This window comes from Rhinolophus hipposideros (genome assembly GCF_964194185.1).
Source record: "Rhinolophus hipposideros genome assembly, chromosome: 20".
NCBI classification, from domain to species: Eukaryota; Metazoa; Chordata; class Mammalia; order Chiroptera; family Rhinolophidae; genus Rhinolophus; species Rhinolophus hipposideros.
The window spans coordinates 34,453,887-34,476,388 of record NC_138066.1 but is presented as its reverse complement, the minus strand read 5'-3'; the positions used below and the strand labels follow the sequence as shown (position 1 = coordinate 34,476,388).

General features: G+C 52.2%; 3 protein-coding genes across 7 annotated transcripts in view; all 3 read left to right on the top strand.

The window, feature by feature from the left end:
* Nucleotides 1-3,322: 3,322 nt before the first annotated feature.
* ARL5C (ARF like GTPase 5C) lies at nt 3,323-10,813 on the top strand. Its single transcript, XM_081028478.1, has 6 exons — nt 3,323-3,591; nt 4,201-4,261; nt 5,371-5,518; nt 6,595-6,678; nt 7,213-7,364; nt 9,587-10,813. Exons 1-6 carry the CDS (start codon nt 3,546-3,548, stop codon nt 9,633-9,635), a joined length of 540 nt encoding a protein of 179 aa, XP_080884604.1. The 5' UTR covers nt 3,323-3,545; the 3' UTR covers nt 9,636-10,813.
* LOC308488241 (NADH dehydrogenase [ubiquinone] iron-sulfur protein 5-like) lies at nt 8,087-8,407 on the top strand (the record flags this gene model as incomplete). The annotated part of the gene is made up of 1 exon (XM_081027791.1): nt 8,087-8,407. One exon carries the CDS (start codon nt 8,087-8,089, stop codon nt 8,405-8,407), a length of 321 nt encoding a protein of 106 aa, XP_080883917.1.
* Nucleotides 10,814-13,504: 2,691 nt separating the features above from the next.
* The window catches only part of PLXDC1 (plexin domain containing 1), a 59,697-nt gene continuing 50,699 nt past the window's right edge, over nt 13,505-22,502 (top strand). For 2 of the 5 annotated variants that reach the window (XM_081027464.1, XM_081027466.1), the window contains exons 1-2: nt 13,812-14,014; nt 22,041-22,240. In XM_081027464.1, the coding sequence (XP_080883590.1) occupies nt 13,939-14,014; nt 22,041-22,240 (276 nt within the window). In that variant the 5' untranslated portion in view covers nt 13,812-13,938. Of the gene's footprint in view, nt 14,015-21,677; nt 21,940-22,040; nt 22,241-22,502 lie in introns of those variants that run through there. The other 3 variants (XM_081027465.1, XM_081027468.1, XM_081027467.1) reach the window with 3 other exon arrangements.

Below are 22,502 nucleotides of genomic sequence, written 5' to 3'. Positions count from 1 at the left end.
ATGCCAGAAGCCCTGGGTCCTGGGGGAGCCTGGAAAAGGAGTCACTCCCTTAACCTGGGGAGGCCAGGAGAGGTTTCCTGGAGGAGATGAGGCTTAAGTAGAGACAAGAAGCAGAGAAGTGGGGGAAATGATCAAGGCAGACAAAGCAGGACATGTCCTTGGACTTCACGTGTAAAGCATGCTCTCAAGGCAGTCGTCAGAGAGTGTTGGCAGGAGCAGGTCACAGTGGGGCTTAAGTCATGTTAAGGAGTTTGGACTTGGTCCCGAAGCTGGTGTGCAGAAATTAAAGGATTGTAAGCAGCGATGGCATGATTGCTTTGGTTGCAGTTTGGAGCATAGATTGCAGGGCAAAGCCTGGAAATCTACAATATTCCAGGTGAGAAATGAGGAGGGTTTGCAATAGGCTTCAGCAATAGAACAGGAAAGGAGGCAATAGTTGCCAGAGACACCTGGCAATTAGAATCAAGGGCTCTTGTAGAGCAATTGGAGGTGGCCAGTGAGAGAGAGGGAGGTGTCTGGGGTTCCTGTGGGTCACAGAGAGGAAGCAGGTGAAGAAACCAGGTTAGAGGCAGAAACAGTGTCTAACTTTGGACAAGCTGGGTGTACGGTGCCTATGGGAGATTATCCAAGGGGAGAAGAGCAGAAGACAGCTAGGAGCTTGGCCTGGAGCCGAGCAGAGAGCTCCATCTGGAGTGGAACCTGATATTTTGAATCAAGGGCAGGGATAATTAACTCTAGTTTACACATACAGCTCAGAGAGGTTAAGCAACTTGTCCATAGAAAGTTACACTACCAATGAGCAAGGACATGAACTCAGATGACTGGATTTCAAGTCCTGTGACTCTCAAGTCTAATGCTAATTCCCCTGCCCCAGGGTGCTGCAGCTTCTGTGAGGGGAAGGGGCTTGGGGAGAAGGAAGCAGGTGTCTGAATGTGTTTTTGTCTCCTCCACACGTGCCTTCTGCCTGAAATTGGACTTGCCCAGAACTTGCAGGCAGGAGCATTTCTGGGTGGCTTGGAGATATTGAGAGATGCGGGGAGACATTCTTGTCTCTTGGTAACCACAAGCCCTCAACCTACATGGTTAGCACTTTGGTGGTTGTCAACATGTAAGGAAGTTACAACCTCGAAGTCAGCTGGGACTAGGCCCAGAGAGCCTGGTGCTACTACCACAGCTGCCTCAGCAGCTCAGGAACTGGAAACACCCCTACCTGGAATCCTTCATCTCCTTCCCTGAGTAGCTAAACCAAGCCTTCCCACGTACTGTCTCTCAAGGTTTTTGTTTTGTTTTGTTTTGTTTTGTTTTCGGTATGTGTATTTGTCTCCCCACTAGACAGTAAGCTCCCCACTAGATGGTCGTAAGCTCCATAAACCTGGACTGGGTCTGTTTTGTCTACTTGACATGTGTCCTAACTCCTGGTTCATATTTGTCAAATGAATGAATAAATGAATGAAATGCCCTTAAGATTCAGGCTCTGGGCCTTAGCAAAGGCAGCTCTTGTCTGTTTACTGAATGTGCTCTAGCCAGCAGACTGTCACTTTCAATTCTGCAATTGGTGGTAGTGGTAGAGGGGGTAGGGTACAGTTTCCCCAGCCAGGAAACAGATGGTGAAAATACTTCACACACTGCTGCTTCCCCCAACACCGTTCTGTTCCCCCACTCTATTGCACCCAGCTGCAGCCCCAGCTCCTTTCCTACGGCTGAAACGGAATCAGCCAGATGGGCTCTGCTACCCAACTCCCCTTCCTTCTAACTCTGGGTACCAAGCTGGGTGGGATGAAAATTCTGTATTTAGTAAACTGTTTTCCCTCTTCTCTTCACAAACTTCCCAGCCTTTCTCAATCCTCCTTAACTTGTGCTCATACTTCTTTTTTTTAATACTCCAACACCACTTTTCAGGCTGTTAGCTTAACTCACTGTACTTCAGTCCAATAGCAATACATTCCTACTGTGTGCCACGCACTGGGCCAGGTGGGGTGTGGGGGGAGTACACAGGTGCGCAAGACATGAACCCTGCCCTCTAGGACTCACAGGCGATTGGATGAAATAGACATGCCCTTTTGCAATCTCTGTGGAGAGAAGTCCCATCTGGCTGGAGAACCAGACCAGAGCTTTTATAGCAGGCAGCTAACTGGTCTCAGGAATCTTCCTTTCTGAGAAGGGGAAAGGCGTTCAGGTGAAGGAAACACAGAAGCAAAAGCACAGTTGGAAAGAACTGTGCATGGGTGAGCAAGGACAAGTGGATGCAAACATAGGAGATAAGCTGCAAAGGCAGATGGGGCTATTCATGGAGGCTCTTGCATATCAGGTGAGACTGATCTGAATCCAGTGGGCAGTAGGGAACCATTGAAGGTTTATGAGCTGTGGAGGGATAGACTCTGAGCTGTGCTTTAGGAAGCTTAATAGGGCTGTCCTGCTTAATAGGAGGATGTCCTGCTAAGGGGCAGGCAGAGGCAGGGAGACCAGTTAGAGTGTTGTTCTCTTATGGGCTGTAGGAGAGCAGTGACAGTGGAGAGAAAGGAGCGGATTCTCCTGTGTGATGGATGACTGGTGTCTCCTAATCACCCCCGCAGTCTGAGGTTGGTTTCCCTTCCCCACTTCTCTTTTTGTTTTCTGGGTTTTCCCAGTTTAAGCAAAGAAGGAAATTCACAAACAAGACCAAATGGCTCCCCCTTCCTCTTCCAGCCTGGCTGTCTCTTGGCCCAGGTTCTCCTCTGCTGGGTCTTAGTATCTGGGATCCCTGTGTAGAGATCTCGTTTTGCTCCATCCCTGTCTTCAAATGCCTACCCTTGGGAACAGGGAGCTGTGCCTGAGCAGCGGGTTTGTCCGTGAGTCATAGAAGTAGCACCGATTTATTTCTAGAGTTGCCGGTCACCAAGGTACCTGAAAAAGGACGGGGACCCTGCCCATTCCCAAGGGAACTCACTTTGAGTGGGCCTAACAAGACCCACACTAGTGAACAATTAGAGATCTGTTGAGAATTGGAATATTCCCCCAGCTCAGAGAGAGAGAGAGAGAGAGAGAGAGAGAGAGAGAGAGAGAGAGAGAGAGAGAGAGAAGAGAGAGAGAGAGAGAGGATCCGTGAGCCCTGTCTACCCCACACAGCTGGTAGGTGCAGAAGGTGGGTGACCAAGCGTTTTGCTTCAGTCCCGTGCCCCAGACATGGCACTTGGAGAAGGGAAAGCAGGGATCCAGTGGCGGGTCACTGTACTGAATCTTCTTGATTTGCAGTGGGCGAACAGTCCACCCAGAAAACTCTGGAGTTTTCTCAGGGCGATTGGGAGGATGTGGAGTCTGAACCCCATTTTCCTTGTACCTCCAGAGTTCTGGACGGGTAGTTTGTTGTCTCCCTGACGTCCACAGCGTCTGCAAGGGGCCAGCGTCCCAGGGGATTCCCAGGCCCTGCAGAAGACTCGCGGGGCTTCCGTGACCTCGTAGGCAAAGCCCTCTTGGCCCTCCCCAGGAGGCGGGGCTCGAAGCATCCGGGCTGGACCTCGGCCCCCGAAGGCCATCGAGTCCTGCCCCTGCCTGGCCCCGGACACGCCATGGGACAACTGATCGCCAAATTGATGGGCATCTTCGGGAAAGAGGGTAAGGGACGCACAGTGCATCCAAGCGACCGCTTTGACCCTGCTTCCACCTGGGGCTCCCCTGATCTGGGGTCGCCGGAGCGGATGAGCTGGGGGACCTCGGGTTCGGAGGGTCGGGCGTGGGCGTTCCTCGCCGGCTGCGTCGTCTCCCCTGCCCCCTCCCCACCTGCTCCTAGCGGGTTGCGGGCTTCGGCGCGTCCCCAGGGTGCAGGGCTGGACGAGCCTCCTTCCTTCGGGTAAACGCCGCCGCGGGTTTCCTGCGGTTGTGATTTCGGGCTCGGTTCTTTTCCCAGACCCCTTCTCTTTTGGCAAATTCAGAGCTCCCCGGACCCTTCGGACAATCACTTTTCTGGAAATGTAGAGAGAGCGAGGTGGAGCTCATCTCCCATTCCACTGTCCGGGAGTGCAGCGGGTGTCCGGGGCTCGGTGGGAAAGAAACCTGTCCTTTATTGGAGGTGGGGTGGGGGCGGGGGAGCAGAAGTAGTACCGAGGGGAAGGTCCCCCAGCCTGCTGGGAACACTTGTCTCCTTCCTGGGAGGCCTGGAGGGTCACACGGTACCTTGGGCATCGCATTTGTCCCTGACTCTGCCCTTACCCCGGACGCCTCCAGAGCGCAAGGTTATCATCGTGGGACTGGACAATGCAGGAAAGACCACCATTCTTTACCAGTTGTAAGTGACTCCGGGGTGGGCGGGGGAGGGGATTTGGACCTTCCTGTAGGCAGGAGGAGAGGTGTGGGGAATGCTGGTGGGACCTTCCTGGTTTAGTGACCCCTCAGTTCAGCGCCTCCCCCCCGCCACCACCCCTCCCCCCCGCCTGGAATTGGTATCCTGCTTGGCATGGGCAACCCCGGCCCCTGCCAAACGCGGCTGCAGACTTGACGTTGTCTGAACCTGCCTCGTAAGCAGGCAGGTTCTTCCCACCTCCCTGCTCTTCGCTCCTCCTAGCGGCAGATCCCCCCTTTCTAACTCCTGCACCCCATCTTTGCGTCTTAACTTTCTCCCCCTTCTGCAAACAAAGAGGGATGCCAGCTTTGGGTCCAGCTGGGTTCTGTAGCTCCTGGTCTGGCAGAGTTTGGCACTTGTGCTAAGTACCCTTTGGAACTTTTCCGGAAATTCTCTCTCTGGATGGCATCTCTCCGGTTCTGAAGCCTCCAGAGTATTTACTTAGGACAAATTTTCCTCTGAAAAAGTGATATATGTAAATGGTTTTTACAAGTTAGAAAAAAAAAGAAACATCCAAACAGTGCAAGAGTATACAGTGAGAAGTAAATTTAGGTCTCGTCCCTAATTCCCAGTTTTAGTTCCCAGCCCTTCCAGAGGCATTCCTTACCTATAAAATTGTGTTTTTTATGTCACTGTAAATAGCACCTTCCTGATGGCCTCCCTTGTGTATCGTTTTTCTAACTCCTTGCTATTCAAAGTGTGGTCCACAGACCAGCAGCATTGGAATCATCTGGAAGCTTGTTAGAAGTACAAAAGGCTGGGCCCCAGCCCAGACCCCCTGGATCCAAATCTGCATTTTAACAAAACTCCCAGGGGATTCAACTGCATATTACAATGTGGGCAGACTGCTCTATTAAGTCTCCCCTTTCTGGGGTCCAAGCCGGGACAAGACTTGGTCTCACTCCTGTCTGCATTCCCTTTTGCCCAGCAGAGGCTCGGTTAACCTGGGTTGAGTTGTTCTGAACTAGATTCAGCCTGACTTGGGAGCAGAGTGCTGGGAGCACCACTGGGAATGGACTGGGCTGAGTTCTTGCTGCTTTCTCCTACCTCCCCAGCTTGATGAATGAGGTGGTCCATACATGTCCCACCATCGGTAGCAATGTGGAGGAGATTGTTCTGCAAAAGACCCACTTCCTCATGTGGGACATAGGTGGACAGGAGGCTCTGCGCTCCACCTGGAACACGTACTACTCCAACACTGAGGTGAGGGAGGCATGGGAGCTGGAACGGCTGTATGAGGGTAGCCAGCCCTAACCTCTCTCAGCCTGGGTTCTCCCACTTGTGAGACGGAGATCATAATAGTGACCTCCCTGAGTTGTTGTGAAAAATTAAATAATAAAAAAATAGCTCATGCATGTGTGTCAGATACTGAATGCAGCACAGTGCCTGTTAACATTTTTGAATATTTCCTAGCAGCTTTGTCTGTGCTGGCAGCTTTCTGTTTGAGGCATTGAATGGGGTAGACCCTTTGTCTCCTTACTTTCTCATTCTGGCAGCAGTAGAATTCAGTGGTTTCATTCCTGGAATGAGACAGCGACTAGTTCAAATTCTAGCACTGCCACTCACCAGCCATGAGGCTGAGGGCAAGATATGTCACCTTGCTGAACTTCAGTCTCCTGATTTGTAAATGGGGGTAATAATACAGTTAACCCTTGAACAACACAGGTTTGAATTGCATGGGCCCATTCATACATGGGTTTTTTCAATAAATATACAGTCAGCCCTCTGTTTCCCTGGGTTTTGCATCCATGATTCAACCAACTGGGGATTAAAAGCAGTTTTTTTGATCCACAATTGGGAGTCTGTGAATGCGGACGGTCAGCTGTATGCATTGTTCTATGCCATTTTATATAAGGGACTTGAGCATCTATGAATTTTGGTAACCAAGGGGTCCTGGAATCAACCCCCCATACCAAGGGATACCAAGGGAGGACGAGTTTTTGGGGAGTCAAAAGTTATACGTGGATTTTCAACTGTGCAGGGGTTGGTGCCCCTAAGCCCTGAGTTGTTCAAGGGTAAGCTGTAGTTCTGGTTTCACAGGGCTGTAGTGAGGCTTCAGTGAAGTGGCACACAATCAAACGTTGTGTTGTGTACACCCTGTGTCTGGACGGGAAAAGGAATGAAAATGGGACTAGGGCAATAAGATCTTGAGACTGGACAGTTTGTTTGCTGTGGGGCGCACTTCAGGGTAGTGCAGAGGCCAGGGGGAAGCACAGTTGTACAGGAGGCGCCTTCACCGAAGAGAAAGGCCACCACTCACAGTTCCCTCCGCTGGCCAGTTCATCATCCTTGTGATTGACAGCACGGATCGAGATCGGCTGCCGACCACTCGGGAGGAGCTGTATAAGATGCTGGCCCATGAGGTAAGCCCCCTACAGTTGGGAGAGAGCCCAGGATACTAGCTGTGTGACCTCAGCTTACTCACTTAGCCTCTCTGAGCTTCATTCCTGATGCCCCACTCTCCAGGAGCCCTTAGCTCAGCAGCTTGGGCAGGGCTACTTTTCCCAGATGAAGGACAATAATGCCCTCGGTACAGGTGATAATAGAAGACAAAATTGCTGGTTCGGGTCCTGATCCCACTTCACACTCACTGCGGGACCCCAGACAGATCACTTTGCCTCTCTAATCCTCAGCTTCCCCAAGTGTAAATTGGGGAGGATCATGAAATTCCTCCCTCCTGGGACTGCTGTAAGGACGCTAGGAGCCAGTTAGGAGGCTCCACAAGCTGTTGGTGTGCTTTGCTGGGGCTGCTAGTGCTGGGGGAGGGCGCGCATCCCCACCCCACCTGGGTGAGACTCTCTTGCCAGGACAGCCTGGGAGTCAGGTGGCACCTGGGGCACTGGGAGGGGAGGCTGGGCCCTGGCAGGCTGACTCGGGCTGGGTTCCTCTGTCCACAGGCGCTGCGAGAGGCTTCCGTCCTGATCTTTGCCAACAAGCAGGACATGAAGGACTCCATGACGACCATGGAGATCTCTCAATTCCTCACCCTTAGTGCCATCAAAGACCACCCGTGGCACATACAGGGCTGCTGTGCCCTCACCGGGGAAGGGTTAGTGGCTGCTCCCTCTGAACTTCCAGGGCCTGGCCAAGCCAATGAACGACTGACCGTCAGAACCTTCTCATATCTCTCCCGTCAGAATCTGGTTCACGGGTAGCCAAGTCAGTTGAGCACATACTCACAGTTGAGATGCTGTGGGTAAGCGGTGAACGAGAAAGTCCCTGCTCTCAAGAGGCTTGTTCTAAGGGGGAGGGAGAGAGGTGACAATCTACCTCAACACAAACATTTTAGGTACTGATAAGTGCTATGAAGAAAGTGAAATAGGATAACAGTGATAGAGGGGTGGGAATAGGTCTGGTTTAGCTCTTGTGGTCAGGAAAAGCCTCTCCTAGGAGGTGGCTTTTGAGCTGAGAGCTGAATGAATTGGAGACAGCCATGGGAAGACCAGGACAAGCCTTCCAGGCAGAAATCACTGACTCTTTCTGACCTTGAATTTTCTGATCTGTAAAGAGGAGGGTGATTATACCTGCTCCCTCCCAGAGTTTCTGTAGAGAGTAAATGATACTGTTCATTCAACATTTATTAAGCACCACTGTTCCAGGCACTGTTCTAGGCACTAGAGAAACAGCAGTGAACAAAACAGACAAAAATGCCTGCCCTCGTAGAGCTTACTTTCCAGTGGGAGGCAACAGAAAACAAATAATAAAAATAGAAAAATACATGGTGCAGTAGCCGTGGCCAGGGAGGAGGCTAGGGCACCGCAGCTGGACGCCATGCCTTTCTTTGATATACAGAAAAGGCTGGGTGTTGACATAGACCGCTGGATGACAGTCCAGAGGGCTGAGCAGCCCCACAAGCTTTCATCTCCGTGCCATGCTTTTGAAAAAGAATGGATAGAATGTTCATATGGAATTGGTGTTATCTGCGCAGAGAAAGAGTGCAAGATAGAGTATGATGATTTTGTAGAAAGTCTGCTTCGGCAGAAAACGATGAAACGTCTTAGTGCCATCATGAGGCAGTGGGATAAGCTAATAAAGGAGGGGAAGTATACGCCTCCCCCCCACCACTTGGACAAGGAGGACCCCAGACCCTGAACAGAGGAGCTGCTGACGGCTGAAGGCTGATTTCACGTCTGTTCTTCTCCACTAAAAAAGTAATGTATGGACAAACTCTGTGAAAGTGTCTGACAATAAAGGATTGTTCCATCCTAAATATATATATATATATATGTATATATATATATATATATATATATATTTAGGATGGAACATATATATATATATATATATATATATATATATATATATATATATATATATATATATGGTAAGTTAAAAAGTGCTAAGTGCTCAGGGAAAAAGTCAAGTAGGCAGGGAGACCGGAAGTATGTGCAGGGAATGTTACAATTTCAGATAAGCTATCTAGGGGGGCACTGCTGAGAAAGCTGCTAAGTAATCACCTGAAGAATGTGAAGGAGCTAGGTCACGGTCACATGGAAAGGGCCTAACATCAGGTTTGGAGAATTCCTTTTCCTCTTCCCTCTCATAGTGGAATCGCAGCAGGCTGAGGACCTGGATGGCTGGTGAAGAAGGGGGGACTTTAGGCAGATATGCTCAAGGAACCACACATTTCTGCCAGTGTCTTGCCAACCCCTGGGTCAGGAAGACCCCTCTCCCCCAACCCACACAGTTCAATTCAACCAGATTTCCTAAGTACTCCCCATGTGCCATGCACTGTACCAGGTGATAAGAACACCCATCTCCTGCCCCTTGCTGTGGCATTGCTCAGTCTAATGGGGGAACTTGCTTATGGAGTCTCTTCCCAGGCCTTTGACTTCACCCTGGCACTGCCTCAAGTGATGGAGTGGGTAGGAAGGGAGCATTGGAACTTTGCCCAGAGATACTGCTAAGATGGGGCTCCAGGCCCCTTCCTTAGAGATATCCCACTACCCCCATCTCCCAGACATCCAGAGGCTTCTGTGCATTGCCTTCCTAACCTGCCTCACATATGTAGTTATGGAATTATTTGTTTAATATCCATCTCCTCTGCTGGACATAAGGCCCAGAGTGTGTGTCTGTTTTTTTTACCGTAACCTCAGACCCTAGTACAGTATCTGAAGCCTAGTAGGTACTCCGACTGTTTATATTTGTAGATTGAAAGATTGGATATAACTTTGGTCATCCCCTCAGTTGGCTTTGGGCAGGGGCTGGGTCTTGAAGGTCATCATCCTCATGGGATATGCTAATCCTTGCCCTCTTCCTCCCTTCCTGCAGACTGCCTGCTGGGCTCCAGTGGATGCAATCTCGGACGGCTGCCAACTGATGTCCCAGCCTGAGGCCAACCAGAAACTTTGGGGTTTTGTATGGACTATGTGGGTGGAAAACCCAAGTGATTATTTATTACTTTTCTATGATTCTTTGATGGGAGCAGGGGTAGCTATGGACAATGACATTGCCACTGTCCACCCGACAAAGCAGCTAAACAGCACACCCTGAATTACTGTAGACAGGACAGCAGGAAAAGCTGCCCCTCACTCCATTCTTGGAGACACCAGAGAAGTTCTTGGATGTCCTTCTTGGAGACACCAGAGAAGTTCTTGGATGTGTTGGGCAATTAGGAAGTGAAGCCTCCTCCCCTCAGCTCTCAACCTCTCTGTAGGAAAAATGGAGGGGAGCAGAGTAAGAGACTGCTTTATTTCCTAGAACCCCACCCCTTCACCCCAACCCCAGCTTTCTGGCTCATCAGCCATCTTTAGGCAAAGAAGATTATAGAAAGATGAAGGGGGTGGGCTCCGAGGAAGGAGGGCAGACCCAAAAGCTGGGAGGGGAGAGGGAGTGAGACAGTACATCCCAGACAGGGACAGTCCTTGGCACCGAATGCAGTTCCACTCCTCCCTTGCCTTCCCATTCCCTCTGAGAAGCTGGCTCTGACCACAGCTTTTGAGCCTTAAGCCACCCCATCGTGTACCCTTCACTCCCAGTGTCCTTCCAGTGTGAATCCCACTTCTGCCAAGTGTCCCAGGTTCATACAGCGTCTGCTTATTTTGTCTGTTTTTTTTGGTAATGATTTTTTTCACACTGTATTAGGATTTTTATAAAGGTATAATAAATGCCATTGAAAAGTACTCCCCTTCTTTCTGCCTGCTTGAACAGCGGCCCTTAGGGGTTGGAAAAGCCCAGGAGTCCTAGCTACATAGAGCTGGAGACAGGATAGAAACGCAGGCTTTCCTGTATACAGGAAGCGATGCTATTACCCCAGAATACATGGGATGGTCTTGGGGTCCGTGGGTCGCTCTACTTCGCAAGACAGGCAGTGGACATCTCGGCGAGAGTCTGGACACAGATATAGAGGGCCCAGTATTCTTTAACACTATGTTTTTCCTGAGGCGTGATTGTGGAGGAAGAACTCAGGAATTCTAGTCATCTCTGCTTGGATTCTGAATTGTTTTTCATTAGGTTGTCCTAATACAACCCTAAACATAATAAAAGTACCATTTCCTTATTCCATAGAAATTTATCCTAACGATGAACATAAAGGAAAGTGGGGGTATAGCTCAGTGGTAGAGCATTTGACTGCAGATCAAGAGGTCCCCGGTTCAAATCCGGGTGCCCCCTCTGTGTACCAATCCTTTCTTGCCTTTTTAAAGTCCTGTGGTCCACTTCCCAAAATTTCCCTTTAGGTGACAGGACGCGACCTCGGGCACTGCCAACCTCTTTTGCAGACGGTGAGGATGGAGGCCCGGGCCCTGCCAACTCACGCGCCCAGCTTGTGTGTGTTGTGTGTGTGTGTGTGTGTGTGTGTGTGTGTGTGTGTAAGGGTGGAATGCAGTAGGGGTGAGTGCGGGGACCTCCAGGTAGACACCTGTGGACCGTACAGACCGCCCATTCCCCTAATGGTAGGGCGGGGGCTGACGCACTACCAGGTCGGCCTGCCCAGTGACCCGAGGGCTGTTTTTAGGAAGGGGTTTGAGCTGGGGAAGGAAGGCCCAGAGAAACCCACGTGACCATGTGGGAGGGAGAGAAGGACGCCGAGTAGCAGTGAGGCCTCCAGCAGGGCGGGAGAAGGTGACACCTGCCCGAAGGAACGCCCCGAAGTGAGGGATCTCGAAAGATCTCGAGGGACTCCCTTCCCACATCCCAAATTGCATTTTTCTTACACCATCAGTAGAAACCTTTAGCTCAGAGTTTCAGGAAACAAACCCTGCATTCAGATGAGTAATTACTTGAGATTTGTATTCTTTTTCTTTATCATAAATCTCGGACTCCACTACTCTTCGTGAGCTCTTTACGGCGCCTGCGCAGAAGCAGCGCTAAGAAGCTACCTGAGCCCCGGCCACCGACAGAGGGGGTATAGCTCAGTGGTAGAGCATTTGACTGCAGATCAAGAGGTCCCCGGTTCAAATCCGGGTGCCCCCTTCCTTCCTTTTGAGGACCTCAATTCCGCTGTCTCAAGAAACAATTTTCTTCCAAGATTTTTATTTTCCTTCCCCATTTTTATATTGATGTTTCCTTCGTTACCTCCTCTACGCAGACGAGAAACGGTGAGAGTGCAAGAAGCGAGAATTTTAGAGCAGCGGCTCTCAAAACAAGGTCCCAAGACCAGCACCATCACCTGGGACGTGTTAGAAACGCAGGTTCTCGTCCTCATCACAGAACTACTGAATTAAAAACGTAGGGCTGGCGCCCAGAAATCTATTTATTAACAAGCCCTCCAGGTGATTCTGATGTGTGCTCAAGTTCTAGAAGCTTACATTCAAAAAACATTTCCACGACATTTGCTTCTAATTATTTCCAAGTTGCTGTTTAAGCGTGAGCCCTTGTAGGAGACCTTGTACGACAGACCGCGAGGCACTCGGAACCGGGGAGTGTACAAAGAAAGCTGGGCCAGAGCTGCAATTCGGTCCTGGGACCCCTCACCTCGACCTCGCGGAAGGTAGGGGCGAGAACCCGCTGGGCCAGAGTCAGAAGGAGTGGAGAGCGCCTGGGCAGGTCGGGGACAATGAGCTACATCCGACTCCGCGGGAAACAGCAAAACACACGCGTTGCGGCTCGTGATGTGGCCACTAGAGGGCAGCAAGAAGCCGCAGCTGGAAAGGTAGCCCATTTGATCCTGTTTGAGAGTTGGCAAAATCGGGATTTAAATTAGACAAGAAGAATTTACAGACAGGCCTTGTCTTGTCCCGTCATAAGGGACTAGAGGGTTTAGGACTGGAGCAGGTCGTTTCTGGGACCCAGGGTCCCGAGGAAGGAGGACCTGAGATTCTGAGAGATTAGAGAGTTTTTAGTTCTTGCTTCATTCTCTGGCCTCAGTGCCAGGGAACCAGCCTCTTCCAGCTCATACTCTTCCTTCTCCTGTCCCCACGCGTGTCCCTCCTCCTGGGGAATCCCCCCAGTGGCACTCAGCGTCCCTAACCTTCTCCGGGATTTTCCAGTCCCTAGGCCTCAGACCTGTAGAAGCCAGTGTGTCCCCATCTCTCACTCGAACCCCCTCCAGCGCTCCAGCTCCTTGCTATCGCATGAAGTAGGTCAGGGGCGGGAAAAGGCACCTCTGAGTCCTGACCTGATTCCCTGCCGTCTATTAAATCTTCTAAATTGCGGGTATTTTTATTCTGTTCTGGAAGAAGGAAAAAAAACCCAGATCTATCCCCCGAGCCTGTTCACAGGTGGTGGCAGGTGGGGTGAGCCTTCTTCCTGCTCTGGGGCTGCCTTTGAAGATTGACTGGGTCAGGCCCTGAGCAAGCCTGGCGTCCCCAGAGAGGAGGGTGGCCTCGGTTACCTTCAGGGCGTGGGGAGAGGTCCAGGCTATTTCAAAGCAGGGGTCAGCCAGGCCCCCTCCACCCCCAAGTCAGCTGTGGGGGGCAAGATGGTGCTGGAAATGGGGGGTGGCGGGATAAAGCGGAGAGGAGCCAGGGGAGGGGGTGAAATTCAGGCACCTTGTTGGGGAGAGGACCTGGGGGTCTCTTCTGCAAGGGGAAATGCCTGGGGTGGGGATGGACATCACAAACCCACAGAACTGAGGAACAGCCCAGAAAGTCGGGAAGCCTGGTGGAATTGGGAGGAGGGAGATGGCAGGAGCCCATAGCCCGAGGAAGGGGCGCCGGTCCCTTCCTGGAGTCTGCCCCCCCCCCCCCCCCCCCGTCCTCGCCCGGATTTTCTCTCCGCAGCTTTCCCCGTGGGGAGAAGAGGAGGGGAGGGGTGGTAGGAACTAAGGCGCGGTGTTGGGGGGCAGCTGATGCTCTTCCGGAGTTCTTTTAGTAAAAGGGGGTCTCCCGCCCAGTACCCCGACTCCACCCCGCTCAGACCCCCTGGGTCCTCGCCTGGGATGCTGCTGAGGGAGCTCTCGGGAAGGGCGGGGAGGGCCCAGGGAAGACTGGGGAGAGCTCTGGAGGCGCCGCGCCCCCCGCCCCGCCCCCTCCGGGGCTCCGCTCCTGGCCGCCGCCGCTCTGCTCGCTCCCCGCCCGCTCGCGCGCTCGCCGCTCCCGCCTCCTAGCCCGGCCCGGCTCTCCGCCGCCGCCTCGCAGCCCACCCCTCCGTCTGTCAGCCCCGAGGACCACGCCGCCTAGCCCGGGCCCCTCCCTCGCCAAGGCCCGGGAGCAGCGGGCGGGGGGCGGATCCTGGCGCCCACCATGCGGGGCGAGCTCTGGCTCCTGGTGCTGGTGCTCAGGGAGGCTGCCCGGGCGCTGAGCCCCCAGCCCGGAGAAGGTAAGACTGGCCAGAGTTGGCCGGGTGGGCCGGGGTCCGGGGAAGGGGTAGGCACGCAGGCGTAGGCGTGGTACCGACAGGCTGGTGATACCGTAGGGGGTGGTATTGTCCGCGGGAGGCCAGGACCCTTGTGGGCTGTGGCAGGTGGACAGGTACCACACTTTCCTAAACACATGGATGTGTGAGGTTGGACGCATCAGACACTGTCCTCCTGGAAGGACATTGGAGGGACCCCAGTAGAGGGAGCTCCACAAGGTGGTGGTCTCTGGTCCCATAGGCGACAGTGGGAGAGTCATAGGGACCCCTGGTCACATGAAGCGAGATTGATTTTGGTGAGATGGGGAGCCTGGGACGCCTTCTGCCTCAGCTTCGCCTCTTCTTTCTCTTCCCTGCCCCCATCTCCAAGCTGACTCAGGCTGGGTCTGAGCCAGATTTGGGGACTGGGTGGGAGCAGCCAGGGGGATGGTGGAGACCCAGATCTTTCCCAGAGCAAGGGCAGTGGCAGCCTGGCCTGACACCTTCCTCTCCCTGTTTGGCGCCTGCAGAGCCGTCCTGGGCCCAGGAAGAAGTGACTTGCTGCTCCCCTATCCCCCAGCCTCCAAGGTCCTCTGGTCACTCCTGCCCAGCTCTCCCCTGTGGCCTTTGGCCTTTAGCTGTTCTTGCTCCAGATAGAGGCTCCTGTAGTGGAGGTAGAGGTGGGGTTGGGGTGGGTAGGACTCATATCTGCACGCTCTTCCTACACCAGTTTTCCACAACCATCTCTCCCACCTGGAAGTCCTTTCTGAGATCTACTTTGAGTCTCTCATTTTATAAAAGAACCATTTTTCAACAGGTGATTTTATATTCTCCTCCTTTCTCCTCATAACCCAGACCTTCTTTGGGGTTGGGACAGAGAAAATTGGGAAGATAGAACCGTGCCTCATTGGCATAGGTGTCCCTCAGATGGGTCAGAGCAGTGGACCGTGTGTCAAGGGGTGGGCTGCTGTGTCCCAGGGGTGAGCTAGCATCAGTGACAGCGTTTTTGACCCTAGTGGTCCCTGTGTGTAACTGAGACAGGCCTGGGTCCCTGCTGAGAAGTGGGGTGGGGCAGGGTGCTGACGGTGATGTAGGCAGAGAACAGTGAAAGGTGACGTGGCAAGAGCCTTCTGGGGCAGAACCACCAGTCTTCAGGGAGACCACACAGAGACTGGCCAGAGACTTGGCTTCTAGTCCCAGCATCTCACTTGCTGTGTGACCTTGAGCAAGTTGTTTTCTTTCTCTGGGCCTATTGCCTCACTTCTAAAGTGAGACTGTGGGCAAAATCTTTGACTCTTGGTCGTGGGGTTATGAACGATCTCTCTCTCTCTCTCTCTTTTTAAAATGATTGTCTTTCCTTTTCAGATTTGTTATGATGTATGGGTAATTGATATTTCACACACACACACACACACACACACACACACACACACACACACAAATCAGTATCAAAGGGAAGACGTTGGACAGGTCAATATTTGAGGTCCTTTGCAGCCCCAACCTGATGTGATCTTCTGAGTTCAGGATGTGACTGGGTTGAAGAGGGAGGCTCTGCACCCCGACTGAATTGGGAGAACCACGGAGAGGGTTGGGGAAGGTGCACGGGGGGATGGTGGCCAGACCCCCGCCTGGCTGAGGGTTGCCTCTTTAGAGTCAGGTTGAGGGAGTAGACACCTGGTTTGGTCAGGAAAAGCAGGGCAGGCAGAGACTTGAATCACATCTGTAAGTAGAGGACGCCCTGTTGTCTTGGTTTTCACAGAGATTCAGGGAGGAGAAACGGACTTTCTCTGCAGCAGGAGAGACTGGTTAGACCTAAGGAAGCGTTAGGAAGCCAGAAGGGGCAGCTGTTGACTGTCAGTTCTGTGCTTTTTTCACAAGACCAGGCTGAATTATTTGGAGGGGCTATAAGGAGGTAGGGATGTATCTTCAGGGGAGGACTGATATAAGGGTGAGGCATTCCGGAGGAGGGCCACTAAGCATAGACAGCCCAGCTCAGCTCTGTGGTGGAGCCCTGGTGACTCGCGAAGGGCAGCTGGGAGCTGAACCTGAAGGGGTGCTGCCATTCAGCCCCAAGGCTCTGAGTCCTCTGGGCTGGGATGAAGGGCAGCTCAGGAGGGAGCTGAGATCCCCTGTTCGATGGCAGGGCAAAGGTGTACTGGCCACCGGAATGAGAAAAGTATCTTCAGACTGAAAGATGAAGCAGACAACTCCTTTGAATATAACGGAATTTATTATACAGTCATTTACTTATGGGAAGATTGAGCTTGACCAGACAGACAGCCCAGCAGTTTTGTGCAAATTATTCTCTGCTAACTGAATTGTGTTACAGTACTTTTTTTAATAGTATAATTCGGGTACTAATGACGGACAGGCCAGAGGGAGAAAGAATACTGGAGCGCCAGCAGCCATACTTCCTGGTGGTCTTGTGATAGACAATAGCTTAGAATCAATACTATCACCAGTTTAATATTTATCTTGGTTGTCATGCCATTCTGGCTGCTACTAACAAAAATAATATATTTATGGCTACGTGTTAAGGTACGCAGATAATCATGAATTAGAGAGCTTTGATATGCTTGCTAAGGACAGTGAAGTTGGTGAAAGGTCACAGCGTGAAACTTCAATGGGGTTGGTTTGGTTCACATCTACACCCACACATCTCCTCTCCCTCTTGATGGATTGACATGCTTGGTGGAGCCTTGAAACTGTACCCATCATTAGAATGGAGCAGAGGAGTGACCCAAAAATATAGTTAGGTCACTACTGGGGGGAGACTAGGAGAGGCTGACACGAAGGTGGCCTTGGGGTGCACAGTGGGAACAGGGGGCACCGAAAGTCTGTCCCAGGTAGAACCAGGCATGTCTAAAACAGACATAGAAGGAAGAGGCAGCGAGAGGTGGCGTCCTGGCCTGGGCGTCAGGAGACCAGGCCCCTCACCAACCCCTGGTGAGGTTGGCAATGTCCTCCTTTTTTTTTTTTTTTTTTTTTTTCACTTCTTCTTGCTGAGCTATGGTTTACCCTTCTATAAAACGGGTTTTGGACCAGATTGTCTAGGGCCCCTTGAAGCCATGATTCTGCTTCCAGCCTCATCCTTGCTTACCAGGGACTTCCAAGCAAACCAAGACAAATCCAAACTTCGTAAAGCAGCCATCAGAGACAGCCTTTCCCCACCCCAACCCCCGCCCTCACTCTCCCCAGGTCCATCCTCAACACACTCAGGTTGCCTCCCCTTGGACCTTCAGGTAACTGGCTTCTCCTCATCCTGGTTTCAGACAGCTCAAGGGCCACCTCCTCAGAGAAGTCCACCCTGGTGGCTCTGTCCAGAGTAGCAACAACTCCAACCCATTTGTCCATCTTTTTTTCCCCATAGCACTTGTCACCACATCGCATTGTCTTATTTGCTATATTATTCATTTTGTATATGTCTTTTCCAAATAGAATCTTCACGGGCACAGGGATTGTGTCTGCCTGTTCACTGTTGTCACCCAGCAGCCAATGTGGCACCCAGCACACAGCAGAGTCTCAATAGTTGAGTCTCAATGAGTTGAATGGGTGAATCAGGGGTAGTCACAGGCCTCAGACTCTCCCTTTGAGAGAAACTCACAGGGAGCCAAATTCTTTTTCTCTATTTCCTCTCCTCTTTTCTTCAGAACTACTTCGTGGTCCCTTCATGCCAATTCCTTATGCTTCCCTCCCTCTCTCCAGATAAGAGTCCTCAGTGGGAACCTGCCTGCCAGCAGGAGGGGAGAGGATGTCCTTGAGGGCTTAGTAACTAGAAGGAAGGACTTCGGCTCAGGGTCTGGAGCCTTTCCCGAGCCCCTCAGAAAGTCGGTCCTCGTGTGAAACCCAGGGAAGGCTGGACCCTGTTGGGTGCTTTGTGTACATTATTTTGTTAAAGACTCAAAATGACGACCAAGTGTAGGTTTTATCATCCCCATTTTACAGATGAGGAAACTGAGGCTTAGAGAAATCATGCAGGTTGTCCAACATCACAGTCAATAGGTAGTTGATTCAGGCTTCAATCTCCTGTTTGTCAGATTCCAAACCTGTGCTCTTCTATTGCTGTGAATTTGCAGGGAGGGTTTCCTGTGGGGCTGTGCTCCAAGGGAAGGGTCTTCTCAGGTTCTCAGGGCATTTAAAGCTCCTCCCTTCCTTTCTCCCTCCCTCTCTCCCTCCTTCCCTCCCTCCCTCCCTCCTTTTCTCTCTCCTTTCCTTCCTTTCTTCCATCATCCATATGTGCCTACTGAGAATTTGCTCTGCGTCAGGCACCTGGAGCCTACACATGCATAGCCAATAGCGATATGTTGGGATCAGGGCTGGGGTGGCACATGTAGCATTTGGAACAAGGGGGAGAGATGTCAGGGGACACGCTAGGAAGAAGTGACATTTCATGAGACTTGAAGGATGACAAGAGCTCATCAGGAGAAGGGTTTATTTGTGGAGCAGAGTGATCCTGGCTGAGAAACTGCCTGTGTGAAACCCCGTGGGCAGAGAGAGAGGGCTGGGTCCTAGAGACAGGGCTTTAAGGGGGAATGGAGGAGAGAGTAGGGATCTTGAATGCTGGGTGGAGGAGCTAGGCCTTCAGCTGGAGGGCTGTGGCAAGTGGGACGCTTGGGAGAGATGGAATCAAGTTTGTCCTTTAGATGCTAGCGGGCATGGGAGATGAGCTGAAGGGTATTAAAGGTGGAGGCTGAAGTAGCTACTGAACTGAGTGGTGGTCGTGGGGCTGGCATGGCAAGCTTGGGTGATGGGTAGGATGAGGGTGGCTTGGACCAGGCTTTGGGGTGACACGACCTGGCCTCCTGAAATCAGCCCATTGCTTCTTATCCTGGAGCAGGGCAGTGGCATGTGAGGGGGATTGGGCACTTCCACTGGGTTACCCGCTTACATGACAGGGAACACAGCCTCCCAGGGCAGCTCCCAGGGTCAGTCTGTGCAGGATCCTCTGAGAGCCCAGCCCACATGTCAGTCCTTCCCTGGGGCTGTCCCTGCATCTTAGGGAACAGCCTAGGGTTGCTGCACTTTCTGGGGTCTGAGCAGAGCTTGGAGTCAGCCTGCCTGAGGGTAAATCCTGCCATGGACTTGTTGTGTGACCTTGAGAGATCCCTTAACACCTTTGTGCCTCAGTTTCCCAATTTGTAAAATAGATCTAAAACTGGCACCTATGTCATGGAGTTATTGTGGGGATTAAATGAGTTAATGTGTTTAAAGCACTCGGAGTAGTGCCAGCATAGGGCAAGCGTTCTCTAACAGTTGGCTATCATTTTCATTTTTACTATTACTACCGTGACATCCCATTAGACCATATGCTACTCGGGGCCATGGGTGGATGAATGGATAAATACGTGAATAGCGTGTGCTCTGGAAGCTTCTTGCCCTCACTCACATGCAGAGGCTCTCCAAAGCAAAGCAGAAGGTAGAGCAGGGAGGGGCCAAGGGTTGGGTAGGTGTGTAACATGTGCATGAGCACCAGGGAGGATGGCCAGGGCGTCCAGGCAAGTCGGTATGTGCGTGTGTGCGCACACACACAGGCACGTGGGTCCCTGCACACACACACGTGAGCAACCAGCTGTGTTGGCTCCTTCCACTGGCTGAGGGGATGATGTCCCGTCCTAGCCAGCCGGGAGGGGGAGGGTGGCAGGGAGACAGACTGGTGTGGGTTGGGAGGGCAAGATTCAGGGCTCGGCCAGACAGGGCAGGCTCCCGTCTATCCTTTTCCCTGCCATCTTCAGGGACTCTGCCTCAGACCCTGGCCTTGAGCCCTCTACTTGTAAAGCCTTCTCATTTCTGTTTCTTATTTGATACTAAGGGCAGGCTGTGCAATAGGCATGACTGACGTCCCCATTTTAGTGATGAGGAAACTGAGACTTAGAGAGGTCAACTGATAGGCCTAAGGTCACACAGCTTGTGGCTGCAGGTGTCTCTTCCCTAACCCCACCTCTGGCTGGGCATCTCCAACCTCTGCCCTTTCCCCAGGCCTTGGGTCCCCACCATCCATGTACCCTCCTGTCTCAGTTGCAGGATTGTGATGCCTGCAGATCCCAGCATCCCTTTCCAGGCTGGCCGACTCCTCCACTTGCTCTGCACACACTCCTTTCCTATCCTGGCTCCTGCCCAGGTCCGAGAGCTTCTTGCAGAAGGACCTGGGGAGCCAGGCAGAGCAGCCTGGCACAAACAGTTCTGTCTTCAGAGGCAGCTATGGGCCTCACCCAAGAAGGGCAAGGCCTCGCTGGCTTGGAGTCTGGGCCGAAGGCAGGCTGTCTTCCCGGTACTGGGCTCAGTCCATCTCAGCCAGTGGGCATCTTGGGAAAGGGGTCTGGAGACCACCCCTCTCCCCATCTTCTCCAGAGCATCTGGTTTCTATTAGGGGCAGAGAAGTGACAAGGGGCCGGCAAAGGTCCAGCAGGCACCAGCTGCCAAGAATGACTTAATTGGATAAAATGTCTAATGACAAACCAGAGCCCCACAGCAGAGTCCTGGCCCCAGCCCCAGGCCTGGTCCTGGCCAAACGTTGTCTCAACCTCTGTGCTTGCTGGCTCCCAAGTTACTTCCAATATTGTGCCCTCGACTATGCAGTGATTGGGCATCTACTGTTTGCTAGGCACCAAGGATACACATTTGCAGAAGTTGGGGAGTCTAGGGGGGTACCAGGGAGACAGGCACATAGTTAGAACACCAATGGATGCTCTAGGAAAGAGGACTACGTCCAGGAACTCTGGGGAGTGGGTGGGGACAGGCAGAGGCCGAGAAAGGCATCTGACCCAGGGTGGGCCTGAAATTGGTGATCACAGAGAATGTCAGATCCACCTATCTGGTGGTCTGTGTCCCATATACCCGACCATAGTCGTGTGACAATTGGAGTAACAATATAAGACACATCTTTGGGGGCACAGATCTTTCTGAAATGGAAAAGCATGGTTTCTGTGTCATTCAGAATACATTTAGTGGCCTAGAGAGAACTGGAGAGAACATCGAGTCTAGGAAGAGCTGCTAATCTAGCACTCTCCCATCTTGTGCCCATGCAGACATTGCTAATTGGTCATCATAATCTTTCCTGCTAAACACAAGTGGGGCCTCAGAATTCTTCTCAGTAGAATGCTCCTGGCTAGGGGATGAAACCTATTTGCCATCCCTGACGGTGTCCAGGCTGTTTGTTTTATGGGGGAAGTGACTTGCCCAAGGTGTTGGAAGGTAGTGATAGGATTAAACAGTGCCCCGCCCCCACTGTGGAGACATCTTCCGCTGTCACAACCTGGAGGAGGTGGCATCTAGTACGTAGAGGCCAGGGATGTTACGATGCCAAGGAACAGCCCCCGCAGCAAAGAATTATCCAATCCAAAATGTCAGTAGTACCAAGACTGAGAAGCCCTGAACTAAAAAGAACTCTGTTCTCTGGCTTCTAGTCCCCGGAGTCAGCTGGAGGGTGAGATTATGTGCCATTTCTGGCAAAGAGATAAGGAACTGGTTTGGAAGGTTCCAGAGCAGTGGTTCTCACCCTTGTCTGCAGTGTTAGGTCCAGGGCTTCTTAAAAGGTCCCCTGTGGATCATGTTGAATGCTCATTCAACACCGTGGACCAATTACATCAGAGTCTTTGGGGTGGGACCCAGACATCAGGAATTTTTAAACCTCCCTGGATAATTCCAGTGTGCAGCTGAGCTTGAGAATAATCACCGCTTGGGAGGCAGATCTTCCTGGGTTTGAAACTTATCTCCATCCCTAATCCGCCATGTGACTTTCTTTAACCTCTTTGAGCTGCTGATTCCTATCTGTGAAATACATTTCACTGTGAGAGCATCGTATCTACTGCGGAGGGCGGGGGTGAGGACTGAACATGTTATATGTGCAAAGCGCATGGAGTGGAGCTGGGTACATGTCTCTCAGTGGATGTTGGGTGTCTCCTGCCTTGGCAGTAAGTGTCCCGAAAGGCAATGATGGCACGGGGTCAGGACTCTGCAGAGTAACTGGGCTGGTCTCCCTCCCAGACCTTCACTCTGGACTCCCAGGACTCAGCTTTCTGTCCCCTTCTCCCAGGTCAGGATGCAGGCCGAGGCTCTGGATGGGCCGCCAAGGGGACAATGCAGAGCTGGAATCGGAGAGCCCGAGAGAGCCCTGGGCAGATGTCGGAACCGGACAGGACCCAGCTGAGCCAGGACCTGGGTGGGGGCACCCTGGCCATTGACTCACTGCCAGATAACAGGACCAGAGTGGTGGTGAGTGCTGCAGGAATGTGGATGGGGAGGGAAGGGCCTGGCGGGAGCTCCCCAGGTGCCCCATGACACTTGTTATGCATATCTTTTGGGGTTGGCCCTGGAGGTCAGTGTGGAGAGAGAGATCTGGAAGGGATGGAAGCAGGACCTAGCCTGAGTCATAAAATCTTGTCATCTCAGAGCTTCATAGGCTGCCCACCTCGTAGACCCAGAGAGGTAAAGTGATTTGTTCAAGGAAGCACAGTGTGTCCACATCGTTCCTGAC

Excerpts from the sequence above, each read along its gene's own strand:
- ARL5C (XM_081028478.1), top strand. The coding sequence starts at position 3,546 with ATGGGACAACTGATCGCCAAATTGATGGGCATCTTCGGGAAAGAGG. Across the intron at positions 3,592-4,200 it reads GGGCATCTTCGGGAAAGAGG|AGCGCAAGGTTATCATCGTG; the intron begins GTAAGGGACGCA and ends GGACGCCTCCAG. Across the intron at positions 5,519-6,594 it reads CGTACTACTCCAACACTGAG|TTCATCATCCTTGTGATTGA; the intron begins GTGAGGGAGGCA and ends TCCGCTGGCCAG.